Consider the following 16855-nt stretch of genomic DNA (forward strand, 5'->3'; position numbering starts at 1 on the left):
ATTACCTTGTTGTTAAGTAGTTACAAACGTTACATAGACATACTAAGTTGCATACTGTGTTGCATTTTTTCAGGTTCAGCAGATACTACTAAAGATATGGCAACACCAAAACCATCATCTACAAATGATGCTTCTGCATCTACCACTGAGATTCCAACATCAGAACCATCAGCAACATCACCCACAAATAATAACTCTGAGGTTACTACAGATATGACATCAGCAACATCACCCACAAATAATACCTCTGAAGGTACTGCAGATATGACATCAACAACATCACCCACAAATAATAACTCTGAGGTTATTACAGATATGACATCAACAACATCACCCACAAATAATAACTCTGAGGTTACTACAGATATGACATCAACAACATCACCCACAAATAATAACTCTGAGGTTATTACAGATATGACATCAGCAACATCACCCACAAATAATAACTCTGAGGTTATTACAGATATGACATCAACAACATCACCCACAAATAATAACTCTGAGGTTACTACAGATATGACATCAACAACATCACCCACAAATAATAACTCTGAGGTTACTACAGATATGACATCAACAACATCACCCACAAATAATAACTCTGAGGTTATTACAGATATGACATCAACAACATCACCCACAAATAATAACTCTGAGGTTACTACAGATATGACATCAACAACATCACCCACAAATAATAACTCTGAGGTTATTACAGATATGACATCAGCAACATCACCCACAAATAATAACTCTGAGGTTATTACAGATATGACATCAGCAACATCACCCACAAATAATAACTCTGAGGTTATTACAGATATGACATCAGCAACATCATCCACAAATATTACCTCTGAGGTTACTACAGATATGACATCAGCAACATCACCCACAAATAATAACTCTGAGGTTATTACAGATATGACATCAGCAACATCACCCACAAATAATACCTCTGAGGCTCAAGATGATGTCGGCCACAAAGTTGTCTTTTAGCTAAGGTGTCAGAGCTGGGTTGCTGCGCTTTCGTCTGAGTGCGCAGGCTACCTGGTAATGCCATATCAGCAGCATATGGAAAAGAGTCTGTGTGCTAGTGTTCACCCTCCGAGTGTTGGGGGCAGTAGTAGTAGTAGTAGTAGTAGCAGTAGTAGTAGTAGGGATTGGGTGAGCCCCAGTAAATGGGTTGGGTAATTGGCCTTCCAAATTGGGGAGATAAAATTAGAAATTAATTAAAAATAGAAGACCCCTACACAGTGTTAAAACTAGCATGTCATCATTAGAAGTGAATTCACAGGTAATAATAAAATGTGGTTTTGGATGCAGATTAAAACATTTCCTACTTCCTGCCCTTCTCCCCTCAATTACATCTTTATAAAGCTCAACGGCTCCATCTACTGTGACACAGAGCAATCAAACCAGCTTCTTTTTCTAGTATGTGGAAGTATTTCCAGTAATGCAGATGGCAAAGAACCTCTAGATTTATATAATTATCAACACATGATCTCCAACATGATTTGTGTATCTGTTTAAAATAAGATTTTAGAATTTTAAAGTGTAGACCTAAAGGCTTTGCAGTGCATTGTCAACTTATTACCTTGTTGTTAAGTAGTTACAAACGTTACATAGACATACTAAGTTGCATACTGTGTTGCATTTTTTCAGGTTCAGCAGATACTACTAAAGATATGGCAACACCAAAACCATCATCTACAAATGATGCTTCTGCATCTACCACTGAGATTCCAACATCAGAACCATCAGCAACATCACCCACAAATAATAACTCTGAGGTTACTACAGGTATGACATCAGAAACATCACCCACAAATGATACCTCTGGAGGTACTGCAGATATGACATCAACAACATCACCCACAAATAATAACTCTGAGGTTATTACAGATATGACATCAACAACATCACCCACAAATAATAACTCAGAGGTTATTACAGATATGACATCAACAACATCACCCACAAATAATAACTCTGAGGTTATTACAGATATGACATCAGCAACATCACCCACAAATATTACCTCTGAGGTTACTACAGATATGACATCAGCAACATCACCCACAAATAATACCTCTGAGGTTACTACAGATATGACATCAGCAACATCACCCACAAGTAATACCTCTGAGGTTACTACAGATATGACATCAGCAACATCACCCACAAATAATAACTCAGAGGTTATTACAGATATGACATCAGCAACATCACCCACAAATAATAACTCAGAGGTTATTACAGATATGACATCAGCAACATCACCCACAAATAATAACTCAGAGGTTATTACAGATATGACATCAGCAACATCACCCACAAATAATACCTCTGAGGTTACTAAAGGTATGACATCAGAAACATCACCCACAAATAATACCTGTGAGGTTACTAAAGATATGACATCAGCAACATCACCCACAAATAATAACTCTGAAGGTACTGCAGATATGACATCAACATCACCCACAAATAATAACTCTGAAGGTACTGCAGATATGACATCAACATCACCCACAAATAATAACTCTGAAGGGACTGCAGATATGACATCAACAACATCACCCACAAATAACTCTGAGGTTACTACAGATATGACATCAGCAACATCACCCACAAATAATAACTCTGAAGGTACTGCAGATATGACATCAACAACATCACCCACAAATAATACCTCTGAGGTTACTACAGATATGACATCAGCAACATCACCCACAAATAATAACTCAGAGGTTATTACAGATATGACATCAGCAACATCACCCACAAATAATAACTCAGAGGTTATTACAGATATGACATCAGCAACATCACCCACAAATAATAACTCAGAGGTTATTACAGATATGACATCAGCAACATCACCCACAAATAATACCTCTGAGGTTACTAAAGGTATGACATCAGAAACATCACCCACAAATAATACCTCTGAGGTTACTAAAGATATGACATCAGCAACATCACCCACAAATAATAACTCTGAAGGTACTGCAGATATGACATCAACATCACCCACAAATAATAACTCTGAAGGTACTGCAGATATGACATCAACATCACCCACAAATAATAACTCTGAAGGGACTGCAGATATGACATCAACAACATCACCCACAAATAACTCTGAGGTTACTACAGATATGACATCAGCAACATCACCCACAAATAATAACTCTGAAGGTACTACAGATATGACATCAGCAACATCACCCACAAATAATAACTCAGAGGTTATTACAGATATGACATCAGCAACATCACCCACAAATAATACCTCTGAAGGTACTACAGATATGACATCAGCAACATCACCCACAAATAATACCTCTGAAGGTACTACAGATATGACATCAGCAACATCACCCACAAATAATACCTCTGAGGTTACTACAGATATGACATCAGCAACATCACCCACAAATAATACCTCTGAGGTTACTACAGATATGACACCAGGAACATCTCCCACAAATAATACCTCTGAGGTTACTACAGATATGACATCAGCAACATCACCCACAAATAATACCTCTGAAGGTACTACAGATATGACATCAGCAACATCACCCACAAATAATACCTCTGAGGTTACTACAGATATGACACCAGGAACATCTCCCACAAATGATACCTCTGAGGTTACTACAGATATGAAATCAGCAACATCACCCACAAATGATACATTTTCATCTACCAGTGAGATTACAACACCTGAACCATCACCCACAAATAATATGTTAGAGGTTACTGCACATATGACATCAGCAACATCACCCACAAATAATACCTCTGAGGTTACCACAGATATAACATCAGGAACATCACCCACAAATAATACCTCTGAAGGTACTACAGATATGACAACATCAGACACACCATCCACAAGTTATACTCTTGCAACTGTTACTGAGATCATAACATCAGCTCAAGGTTGGTCTGCCATGTTATTCATTTGTTATAAATAATGTTTTCAATTGTGTATTCATAGCTTTAATAATTAATTACTATTGAGTTGTATTCATTTTTGTTATAATGCTGGAAGCCATGTTCAAAAGGTTGATGATTTAAGCCCCTGAACTGACAGGACACAACTGAAGTACCCTGTATTTAAGGCCTTTAACCCCCAAATGCTCCCCAGGTGTCAGAGTTACGGCTGCCCACCACTCTGGGCGCATGTGCTCATTGTTCACTAGTGTGTGTTTGTATGTGTTCACTGCATGAATGGGTTAAATAGAGAAAACAAATCCCTGTGTGTGCACTACAAATGTAGGTTGAGTTGCCATTCTTTTTCTGTCAATCAAACAGACCTCTTGATACATTTTGGATGTTCACTTTGCAACAATTGGTTATATTCAATTTAAATTTAAAACTAAGATTCATAGTAACATTAGCTAGAGTATAAGAACATGAGAGAAGTTAGAAGTCAGACCTCATGGCAAAACCGAGGCTATCACATTCATAAGACCACTGCACACTACATAGTGTTAAACTAGTATGCCAATATTAGAAATGAATTCACAGGTAATAAAATATGGTTTTGGATGCAGATTAAAACAGTTCCTAATTCTTGCTCTTTTCCTTTCAATGACAACCTCATGAAGCAGATGGCATAGAACCTCCAGATTTATACATTTATGAACACATGATCACCAACATGACCTCTTTAAAATGATATTTAAGAATTTTCACAGTGAAACGATGCAAACCAAATGGTTTTGTAGCGCTTTGTCAACTTATTATCTTGTTGTTACGTAGTTACAACAGTTATATGGAAATACTGAGTTGCTTATGACATTTGTTTAGGTTCAGCAGATACTTCAGAAGCATCATCCATAAACAATACTTCTGTATCTGCTAAAGAAATAGCAACACCAAAACCATCTGCATCTACCAGTGAGATTACAAAATCAGAACCATCACCCACAAATAATACCTCTGAGGTTACTACAGATATGACATCAGCAACATCACCCACAAGTAATACCTCTGAGGTTACTACAGATATGACATCAGCAACATCACCCACAAGTAATACCTCTGAGGTTACTACAGATATGACATCAGCAACATCACCCACAAGTAATACCTCTGAGGTTATTACAGATATGACATCAGCAACATCACCCACAAGTAATACCTCTGAGGTTACTACAGATATGACATCAGCAACATCACCCACAAGTAATACCTCTGAGGTTACTACAGATATGACATCAGCAACATCACCCACAAATATTACCTCTGAGGTTATTACAGATATGACGTCAGGAAAATTATCTACAAATAATACCTCTGGGGTTATTACAGATATGACATCAGCAACATCACCCACAAGTAATACCTCTGAGGTTATTACAGATATGACATCAGCAACATCACCCACAAATATTACCTCTGAGGTTATTACAGATATGACGTCAGGAAAATTATCTACAAATAATACCTCTGGGGTTATTACAGATATGACATCAGCAACATCACCCACATATAATACCTCTGAGGTTACTACATATATGACATCAGCAACATCACCCACAAATAATAACTCTGATGTTACTGCATATATGATGTCAGCAACATCACCCACAAATAATATCTCTGAGGTTACTGCATATATGATGTCGGCAACATCACCCACAAATAATACCTCTGAGGTTACTGCATATATGACATCAGCAACATCACCCACATATAATATCTCTGATGTTACTGCATATATGACCTCAGCAACATCACCCACATATAATATCTCTGATGTTACTGCATATATGATGTCAGCAACATCACCCACAAATAATATCTCTGAGGTTACTGCATATATGATGTCGGCAACATCACCCACAAATAATACCTCTGAGGTTACTGCATATATGACATCAGCAACATCACCCAGAGATAATACTTCTGAGGTTACTGCAGATATGACATCAGCAACATCACCCAGAGATAATACCTCCGAGGTTACTGTCTATATGACATCAGCAACATCACCCAGAGATAATACTTCTGAGGTTACTGCATATATGACATCAGCAACATCACCCAGAGATAATACTTCTGAGGTTACTGCATATATGACATCAGCAACATCACCCAGAGATAATACTTCTGAGGTTACTGCATATATGACATCAGCAACATCAACCAGAGATAATACTTCTGAGGTTACTGCATATATGATATCAGCAACATCACCTACAAATAATACCTCTGAGGTTACTGCATATATTATGTCGGCAACATCACCCAGAGATAATATCTCTGAGGTTGCTGCATATATGACATCAGCAACATCACCCACAAATAATACCTCTGAGGTTACTGCATATATTACATCAGCAACATCACCCAGATATAATACTTCTGAGGTTACTGCATATATGATGTCGGCAACATCACCCACAAATAATACCTCTGAGGTTACTGCATATATGACATCAGCAACATCACCCAGAGATAATACCTCTGAGGTTACTGCATATATGATGTCGGCAACATCACCCACAAGTAATATCTCTGAAGGTACTACATATATGACAACCTCAGACACACCATTCACAAATAAAAGTTTCGCAGCTATTACTGAGACCATAACATCAGCTCAAGGTTGGTCTGCCATGTTATTAATTTGTTATTAATAATGTCCTTAATTATATATTTATATCTTTAATCATTCTTTTTTAACTTATGTTACATTGCCAGAAGTCATGGTGTCATGGTAACATTAGTTAGAGAATAAGAACATCAGGGAAGTTATAGGTCAGACCTCGTGGCAAACATACTGTCAGTTTATTTGTAAGATAAAACTGGGACTATCACCTTTATTAGACCACTGCACGCTATATACTGCGCTACATAGTGTTAAACTAGTGTACCATAATTGGAAGTGAATTTACAGATAGGGTACAGATCAGGGTTTCTGATGCAGATTAATACATTTCCTACTTCCTGCTTTTCTACCTACAATTACGTACTTTTAAGCTCAACAGAGCAATCAAACCATCCTCTTTTATAGTATGTGAAAGTATTTCCAGTAATGCAGATGGCAAAGAAGAACATCCACATTTATATATTTATCAGCACATTATTTGTGAACCTGTTTAAAATGAGATTTCAGAATTTTTACAGTGAAACATAGTTTAAACATAATTTGGACATACTAAATTGCTTATAACACTTGTTCACTTTCAGCAGATACTTCAGAAGCATCCTCCACAAGCCATACTTCTGTACCTACCAAAGATAAGACAACATTAAAACCATTGTCTACAAATGATGCTTCTGCATCTACCAGTGAGATTAAAACATCTGAACCATCATCCACAACTGATACCTCTGAAAGTACTGCAGGTATGACAACACCAGACACACCATCTTGCTCTTTTCCTTTCAATGACAACCTCATGAAGCAGATGGCATAGAACCTCCAGATTTATACATTTATGAACACATGATCACCAACATGACTTGTCAACCTCTTTAAAATTATATTTAAGAATTTTCACAGTGAAACGATGCAAACCAAATGGTTTTGTAGCGCTTTGTCAACTTATTATCTTGTTGTTACGTAGTTACAACAGTTATATGGAAATAGTGAGTTGCTTATGACATTTGTTTAGGTTCAGCAGATACTTCAGAAGCATCATCCATAAACAATACTTCTGTATCTGCTAAAGAAATAGCAACACCAAAACCATCTGCATCTACCAGTGAGATTACAAAATCAGAACCATCACCCACAAATAATAACTCTGAGGTTATTACAGATATGACATCAGCAACATCACCCACAAGTAATACCTCTGAGGTTACTACAGATATGACATCAGCAACATCACCCACAAGTAATACCTCTGAGGTTACTACAGATATGACATCAGCAACATCACCCACAAGTAATACCTCTGAGGTTATTACAGATATGACATCAGCAACATCACCCACAAATAATAACTCAGAGGTTATTACAGATATGACATCAGCAACATCACCCACAAATAATAACTCAGAGGTTATTACAGATATGACATCAGCAACATCACCCACAAGTAATACCTCTGAGGTTACTACAGATATGACATCAGCAACATCACCCACAAATAATACCTCTGAAGGTACTGCAGATATTACATCAGCAACATCACCCACAAATAATACCTCTGAAGGTACTGCAGATATGACATCAACAACATCACCCACAAATAATAACTCTGAGGTTATTACAGATATGACATCAGCAACATCACCCACAAATATTACCTCTGAGGTTATTACAGATATGACATCAGCAACATCACCCACATATAATACCTCTGAGGTTATTACAGATATGACATCAGCAACATCACCCACATATAATACCTCTGAGGTTATTACAGATATGACATCAGCAACATCACCCACATATAATACCTCTGAGGTTATTACAGATATGACATCAGAAACATCACCCACAAATAATACCTCTGAGGTTATTACAGATATGACATCAGCAACATCACCCACATATAATACCTCTGAGGTTATTACAGATATGACATCAGCAACATCACCCACAAATAATATCTCTGATGTTACTGCATATATGATGTCAGCAACATCACCCACAAATAATATCTCTAAGGTTACTGCATATATGATGTCAGCAAGATCACCCACAAATAATACCTCTGAGGTTACTGCATATATGATGTCAGCAAGATCACCCACAAATAATACCTCTGAGGTTACTGCATATATGACATCAGCAACATCACCCAGAGATAATACCTCTGAGGTTACTGCATATATGATGTCGGCAACATCACCTACAAATAATACCTCTGAGGTTACTGCGTATATGACATCAGTAACATCACCCACAAATAATACCTCTGAGGTTACTGCATATATGACATCAGCAACATCACCCAGAGATAATACTTCTGAGGTTACTGCAGATATGACATTAGCAACATCACCCAGAGATAATACTTCTGAGGTTACTGTCTATATGACATCAGCAACATCACCCAGAGATAATACTTCTGAGGTTACTGCAGATATGATGTCGGCAACATCTCCCACAAATAATACCTCTGAGGTTACTGCATATATGACATCAGCAACATCACCTACAAATAATACCTCTGAGGATACTGCATATATTATGTCGGCAACATCATCCACAAATAATACCTCTGAGGTTACTACAGATAGGATGTCGGCAACATTACCCACAGTTAATACCTCTGAGGTTACTGCATATATGACATCAGCAACATCACCCAGAGATAATACTTCTGAGGTTACTGCATATATGATGTCGGCAACATCACCCACAAATAATACCTCTGAGGTTACTGCATATATGACATCAGCAACATCACCCACAGATAATACCTCTGAGGTTACTAAATATATGACATCAGCAACATCACCCAAAAATAATACCTCTGAGGTTACTGCATATATGACATCAGCAACATCACCTACAAATAATACCTCTGAGGTTACTGCATATATTATGTCGGCAACATCATCCACAAATAATACCTCTGAGGTTACTAAATATATGACATCAGCAACATCACCCAGAGATAATACCTCTGAGGTTACTGCATATATGATGTCGGCAACATCACCCACAAGTAATATCTCTGAAGGTACTACATATATGACAACCTCAGACACACCATTCACAAATAAAAGTTTCGCAGCTATTACTGAGACCATAACATCAGCTCAAGGTTGGTCTGCCATGTTATTAATTTGTTATTAATAATGTCCTTAATTATATATTTATATCTTAAATCATTCTTTTTTAACTTATGTTACATTGCCAGAAGTCATGGTGTCATGGTAACATTAGTTAGAGTATAAGAACATCAGGGAAGTTATAGGTCAGACCTCGTGGCAAACATACTGTCAGTTTATTTGTAAGATAAAACTGGGACTATCACCTTTATTAGACCACTGCACGCTATATACTGCGCTACATAGTGTTAAACTAGTGTACCATAATTGGAAGTGAATTTACAGATACAGGGTACAGATCAGGGTTTCTGTTGCAGATTAATACATTTCCTACTTCCTGCTTTTCTACCTACAATTACGTACTTTTAAGCTCAACAGAGCAATCAAACCATCCTCTTTTCATAGTATGTGAAATTATTTCCAGTAATGCAGAAGGCAAAGAAGAACCTCCACATTTATATATTTATCAGCACATGATTTGTGAACCTGTTTAAAATGAGATTTCAGAATTTTTACAGTGAAACATAGTTACATGAATTACATGGACATACTAAATTGCTTATAACACTTGTTCACTTTCAGCAGATACTTCAGAAGCATTCTCCACAAGCCATACTTCTGTACCTACCAAAGATAAGACAACATTAAAACCATTGTCTACAAATGATGCTTCTGCATCTACCAGTGAGATTAAAACATCTGAACCATCATCCACAACTGATACCTCTGAAAGTATTGCAGGTATGACAACACCAGACACCATCCACAAGTTGTACTTTTGCAACTGTTACTGAGATCATAACATCATCTCAATGTTGGTCTGCCATGTTATTTATGTGTTATTAATACTTTCCTCATTATTAGGGTTCAAGCACCGAAGGTGCGTAGAACCCTATTGTTTTTGCTAAGATTTTTCTTCTTCTTATTATTATTATTCTTTTTCTCCTGAAAAAACAGTTGTGCAGCCTAAACCGTAAGTCATAGAGAAATGAAACTTGGTAGGTAGATGTAGGATCAGTGCATCTCGGTGGACAATAAAAATGGCACCGATTGGTCAAGTGGTGGCGCTATAAACAAGGAAATTCATTTTTCACAATTTTCTCAATAACTCAAAAACCATAAGACCTACATTCAAAATTCTTTTTTTGATGGATTCCTTGGGTCAATACCAACAACTTTCCAATTTGGACCATGCACTTCCGTCTATATAGATTTTTTGCTAATTTGCATAATATGCAAAACCTACTTTTGCAAACTAGTCCTAGGAATTTTGACCAATCCTGGCATGTTTGGTATCAAAACACTCGTGAGAGCATGCGCTTCAATATTCATTAAGAAAAAGTTGAAATATGTAAACAATATGGCCGCCATATGCAAATTAGTCCTTCCGGATATATGCCCCATTCACTTCAAGAGGTAAATTTGGAGCACTGTTTCTCAGCAACCGTGCAACCTAGCAAGTTGAAACTTTGCATGCAGAATCTATCATACAGCCTCTAAAGGATGTTCAAAGGGCAACTTAATCAATCAACATGGCTGAACACCATCAGCCAATCAGCATTCAGCAGACATTTTGGCAGGCTGAATGTTGCCCAATCTGGATGATATTTGGCAGTTATGTTCAGGTGGAGACACTGTAGTGACCTGCAAAGTGCTGAAACAATCCGCCCACTGGGGGGCGCTGTTCCAAAAAAACGAGTATATGTCAATCATGCTGTACTATTTTGACATCTAATTGTTTTTGCCATATTTAGTACAGTGGCTCTGACAAATTTCTCAATACAACTATGTTTAAAAAGTGCTTTGTTCATTCATAATTGCTAATTGTTTGAAAATAGCTATATTGAAACTACTCTCTGGATATTTGGCCTATCACCTCCATTTCAGTCTTGCTGCACACTGTAGAGTCTCTAGGTAAATGTTCATTAAAAACATTTGTGAAAATTTCACATACAATACTCTCCAGGCATCAAGCAATCTGTGCGTCCTTGGAATTTCTAACCTAAATTGCTGTAACTCTGCAGTATTTGCTGTAATCTCACAATGTTAAAGACCTCTGTACAATATCACTCTGATGAAGCGCCATTTAATACAGAACTAGATTAAGAATAACTTGACATTACATGTCATATCAGAACATTCACTCCTTTGTGCCTCTTCTCAACATTAATAACAGGTGAAAGACTTTTGATCATTTTAAATGTGACAGAATGTCTCCAATTGTGTTAGACCTTCTTACACATCACCATCCTATGCTCTAGTAGGCACCATTGTGCTAGTTGGTGCTTGATGAAGCGCCATTTAATTCAGAACTAGATTTATAATAACTTCGTAATTACATGTCATATCAGAACATTCACTCCTTTGTGTTAATTTAAACTTGTTTGGTCAAACATTTCAGCTTGTTCTGCAAAGGTTCAAAGGTCAATCTGAATACCACTTTGTGAACATTCTGGTTGAAGCCACCTGATCAATACCAATAACATGTAGACACCTTTTGACTAGTTCTAACTCACTTAATGAATATCCTACAAAGTTCACTAGATTTACATGTGAATTTAAGCACTGATCAGGTTGAAAGGCCTCTGCTCAACATTAATAACAGGTGAAAAACTTGATAATTTCTAAATGTGACAGGGCATCTCCAATCATATTAGACCTTCTTACACATCACCATTCAATGCTCCAGTAGGCACCATTGTGCAAGTTGGTGCTTGAACCCGATGATTGCCGCTTGCGGCTATATTTAATTATTATTTTTTGTTATAATGCTGAAATCCATTGTCAGGTTGTTGATTTAAGCCCCTGAATTTACAGGACAACTGAAGTGCCCTGTATTTAAGGCCCTTAACCCCCAAATGCTCCCATGCAGCCAGAGTCATGGCTGCCCACCACTAGCCTGTGTGTGTTCACTGCATGGATTGGTTAAATGGAGAAGATAAGTTCTTATGTGTTCGGTACAAATGAAGATTGAGTTATCCTTCTTCTTTCATAGACACAGGCCAATGTTCATTTCAGCTAGTGTATAAGAACATTAGACCTCATGGCAAAAATGTTGCCAGTTCACCTGGAAGATAAAACTGAGGCTATCACCTTTATAAGAACACTACACACTTCATAGTGCACTGCAAAGTGTTACACTAGTATGCCATCATTAGAAAATAAATTCACAGGTAATAAAATGTGGTTTTGGATGCAGATTAAACTATTTCCCACCTCCTGCTTCTCTCCATTCAATTAAATCTTTAAAGCTCAACAGCAATCAAACCAGCTTTTTGGCTTAGTTTTGCTGTCACCAACATGATTTGTGCACCTATGTAAAATGAGAATGCAGAATAGACAGGTTTGTTGGTAGATAGATCAGTAGATAAGGGCTATTAATAAGATAAAATAAGGTGTCAATAAAATTAAATAGCTAAGAAGTTGTGTAAACAAAGTCCCAGACTGTATCGTTCAGTGTGTATCAAGCCCTTTATGGTTCAAGTAGCACCAGCTTTGATTTGCATGTTACGGTACATCACTTGTTGAGTTTTTAACACTTTCTACACATTAGGCTCTACACCTACACCTACACTGCTGTTATTAATGAATCTTCAATGAGCAAGCAAACTTTTACAAACACCCTTATTTTGTTAACATACTGTTATTTTTTTTGTTGGGACTTGTGGGCATTTTGCAGGTTTAAGTATCAACAATCTGACGATTGCTGACAGAAGCACATCATCTGTGAAGCTAATCTGGAAATCAATGCACCATATCTTATGTTTTTTTCTGTTGTTCTTGCAATACAATCTTACATATCTTTCCTAGTACTGCACCAGAGATTTAGCCAGTGTTTTGTTGTTCGGTACATCCCTCTATTAGTGTAATGAAAAAAAATTGAATTAGTTGCAGTAAATAATCACTAAACCCCTGCTCCTGCTTTTCTTTAGCACAGCAAATGCATCTTCAGATGTACCCTAATGTAATACTCAGACCAGGTAGTGGGATGCAAAAGCAGAGAAAGTTTAATAACAAAATTACAAGGCAAAAATCTGAGTCAAAAAACAGGCAAAGGGGGCTCAGACTGGTCCAGCAGACTAAGGCGCTGCCACTATGATCAGGAGGTCACCGGTTTGAATCCTGTTCATGTAGCTTACCATTGGCTACCGGAGCCCTGAGATCACAATTGGCCTTGCTCTCTCTGGGTGGGTAGATGACGCTCTCCCCCCTCATCACTCCAAAGGGTGATGTCGATCAGCACAAGGCATCTGTGAGCTGATGTATCAGAACCGAGTCGCTGCGTTTCATCCGAGCGCACTGTGATGCTACTCGGTGATGCTGCATCAGCAGCAGTTCAAAATGAGGCAGTAGCTGACTTCTCATGTATCGGAGGAGGCATGTGCTAGTCTTCACCCTCCTGGTGTTGGGGAATCACTAGTGATAGGGGGAGTCCCAATGAGTGGGTTGGCTGATTGGCCGTGTAAACTGGGAGAAAATGGGATAAAAAATGTAAGAAAAATTATATATATATATTTATATATATATATATATATATATATATATATATATATATATATATATATATATATATATATATATATATAAAAACAAGCAAAGAGTCAAAAATCCCGAAATACAAAACACAGGGAAAACAACATTCAATAATGATACAATGTGGCAATATATCGCAGGGCAGTACAGTCAGAGTCTTGATACATATAGAGCCGTGAATTAGCAGATGAGAACCAGGTGAGGGAGGGCGGAGTCTGCCTCAATAGTCCAGAGAGGCTTATCTCAGGACAGTGGAACGGCGATTAGTTATGACATTATGCTAGTCAAATCTGAATAATGACAAGTGTTTCCTCTAGAACATGAAATCATTTCAGTATCTAACATTTGAAGTTAGAAGTGGGCTAAGATTATTCCTATAGTTGAGAACTGCATGTCTCTATGTTCTTAAAAATACGCATTTCACTCATTTTATGTCTGTTTACAGTTCCAGATGCTGTTGCCAATCTTATTGTCTCCAACATAAGCACATCATCTGTGTTACTAACCTGGGAAATGCGACAAGGTAACAATTCGTTCTACAAAGTAGAGGAGATGACCAATGGAACTCTGCAGAAAACCTTTAATACTACAAATACGTCTTTATTTGTCTCTAATCTGATTGCTGGAGTCAACTACACGTTTACTGTCAGTGCAGTTGCTGGAGATAATGTAACCGAAGGAGATAAAGTTCCCATCTCAGCATTCACAAGTAAGTCCTGTAGTTTTCTCACCTTCTGTGTATTAAAACAATACATTTGTCAAACATATGCGTTGGCCCTGCTTTACTCTCTCCCTAGAACTGCATAATAATTGTTTTAGATTTGATTATATTAGTCAATTCTCTGTCAGTTCACACATTTTTTTTATTTCTGTCCACCAGGGAAAGCTAGAATCATGATTTTTATTTACTGCAGGGGTGTAAATGTCCTGCTTTTCTGTAGCACAGCAAATACATCCTTAGATTTAAAATCTTAATAATGACAAGATTTTTTTTTGCAGAAATTGGAATAATTCCAGTATCTAACATCTGAAGTTAAAAGTGGGCTAAGATTATTCCTGTCTTTGAGAACTGCATGTTTTATGTTCTTAAAAAAACACATATCATTCATTATTTGTCTCTTTACAGAACCAGATGCTGTTGCCAATCTTATTGTCTCCAACATAAGCACATCATCTGTGTTACTAACCTGGGAACTGCGACAAGGTTACAATTTGTTTTATAAAGTAGAGTTGACCAATGGAACTCTGCAGAAAACCTTTAATACTACAAATACGTCTTTATTTGTCCCTAATCTGATTGCTGGAGTCAACTACACGTTTACTGTCAGTGCAGTTGCTGGAGATAATGTAACCGAAGGAGATAAAGTTCCCATCCCAGCATTCACAAGTAAGTCCTGTAGTTTTCTGACCTTCTGTGTATTAAAACAATACATTTGTCAAACATATGCGTTGGCCCTGCTTTACTCTCTCCCTAGAACTGCATAATAATTGTTTTAGATTTGATTATATTAGTCAATTCTCTGTCAGTTCACACATTTTTTTTTATTTCTGTCCACCAGGGAAAGCTAGAATCATGATTTTTATTTACTGCAGGGGTGTAAATGTCCTGCTTTTCTGTAGCACAGCAAATACATCCTTAGATTTAAAATCTTAATAATGACAAGATTTTTTTTTTGCAGAAATTGGAATAATTCCAGTATCTAACATCTGAAGTTAAAAGTGGGCTAAGATTATTCCTGTCTTTGAGAACTGCATGTTTTACACTACTCACAAAAAGTTAAGGATATTTGGCTTTCAGGTGAAATTTATGGAAAATGTGAAAAGTTCACACTACAGTGATATCATATCATAAAGGATGCGCTGGTGATTTTCTCAAATCAAACAATTTATTGAAACAAAAGTTAACAACAATGGTGGGTAAACCCCATTAAAAAAAATTAAATGTCTCAATAACTTGTCATGTGCCCGTGAGCATCAATTACAGCTTGACAACGACGTCTCATGCTGTTCACAAGTCGACTTATTGTCTGCTGAGGCATGGCATCCCACTCTTCTTGAAGGGCAGCCCTCAGGTCATTGAGGTTCTGGGGTGCAGAATTTCGGGCCTCTACAAGGCGACTCAGCTGATCCCACAGATTTTCAATAGGATTCAGGTCTGGAGAAAGTGCAGGCCATTCCATTTGAGGTACACCAGTCTCCAACAGCCGTTCCCTGATGATGCGACCTCAATGAGCTGGAGCGTTGTCGTCCATGAAGATGAAATCAGGCCTGTGTTGTTCATGTAGGGGCACAATCACTGGATTAATGATGTTATTCAGGTAGTACGGGCTTGTCACTGTACCATTCACAAAGTGTAGGGCAGTTCTGTACCGACTGGACACACCTGCCCACACTAACACCACCACCTCCAAAAGCTTGTTTGGTAACAACAGTGGCTGATGCATAGCGCTCTCCTTGACGTCTCCAACATCGTTGCCGGCCATCATTTCTGCTCAACGTGAATCGACTTTCATCAGAGAATAGCACTGAGGCCCACTGGTCCCTCGTCCAGCGTAAATGC

The 16855-nt window shown here is 37.6% G+C and overlaps 1 protein-coding gene across 1 annotated transcript in view; it reads left to right on the forward strand.

Moving 5' to 3' along the window:
* LOC111193052 (serine-rich adhesin for platelets) overlaps positions 1-16006 on the forward strand; it is a 41145-nt gene extending 25139 nt beyond the window's left edge. Inside the window, exons 3-9 of the mRNA XM_049475066.1 lie at positions 74-253; positions 1669-1806; positions 3319-3360; positions 7219-7377; positions 10345-10503; positions 14741-15004; positions 15975-16006. Coding sequence (XP_049331023.1) covers positions 74-253; positions 1669-1806; positions 3319-3360; positions 7219-7377; positions 10345-10503; positions 14741-15004; positions 15975-16006 — 974 coding nt within the window. The remainder of the gene's footprint in view (positions 1-73; positions 254-1668; positions 1807-3318; positions 3361-7218; positions 7378-10344; positions 10504-14740; positions 15005-15974) is intronic.
* The last annotated feature ends 849 nt before the right edge of the window (positions 16007-16855 follow it).

This window comes from Astyanax mexicanus, chromosome 2 (assembly GCF_023375975.1).
Source record: "Astyanax mexicanus isolate ESR-SI-001 chromosome 2, AstMex3_surface, whole genome shotgun sequence".
NCBI classification, from domain to species: domain Eukaryota; kingdom Metazoa; phylum Chordata; class Actinopteri; order Characiformes; family Acestrorhamphidae; genus Astyanax; species Astyanax mexicanus.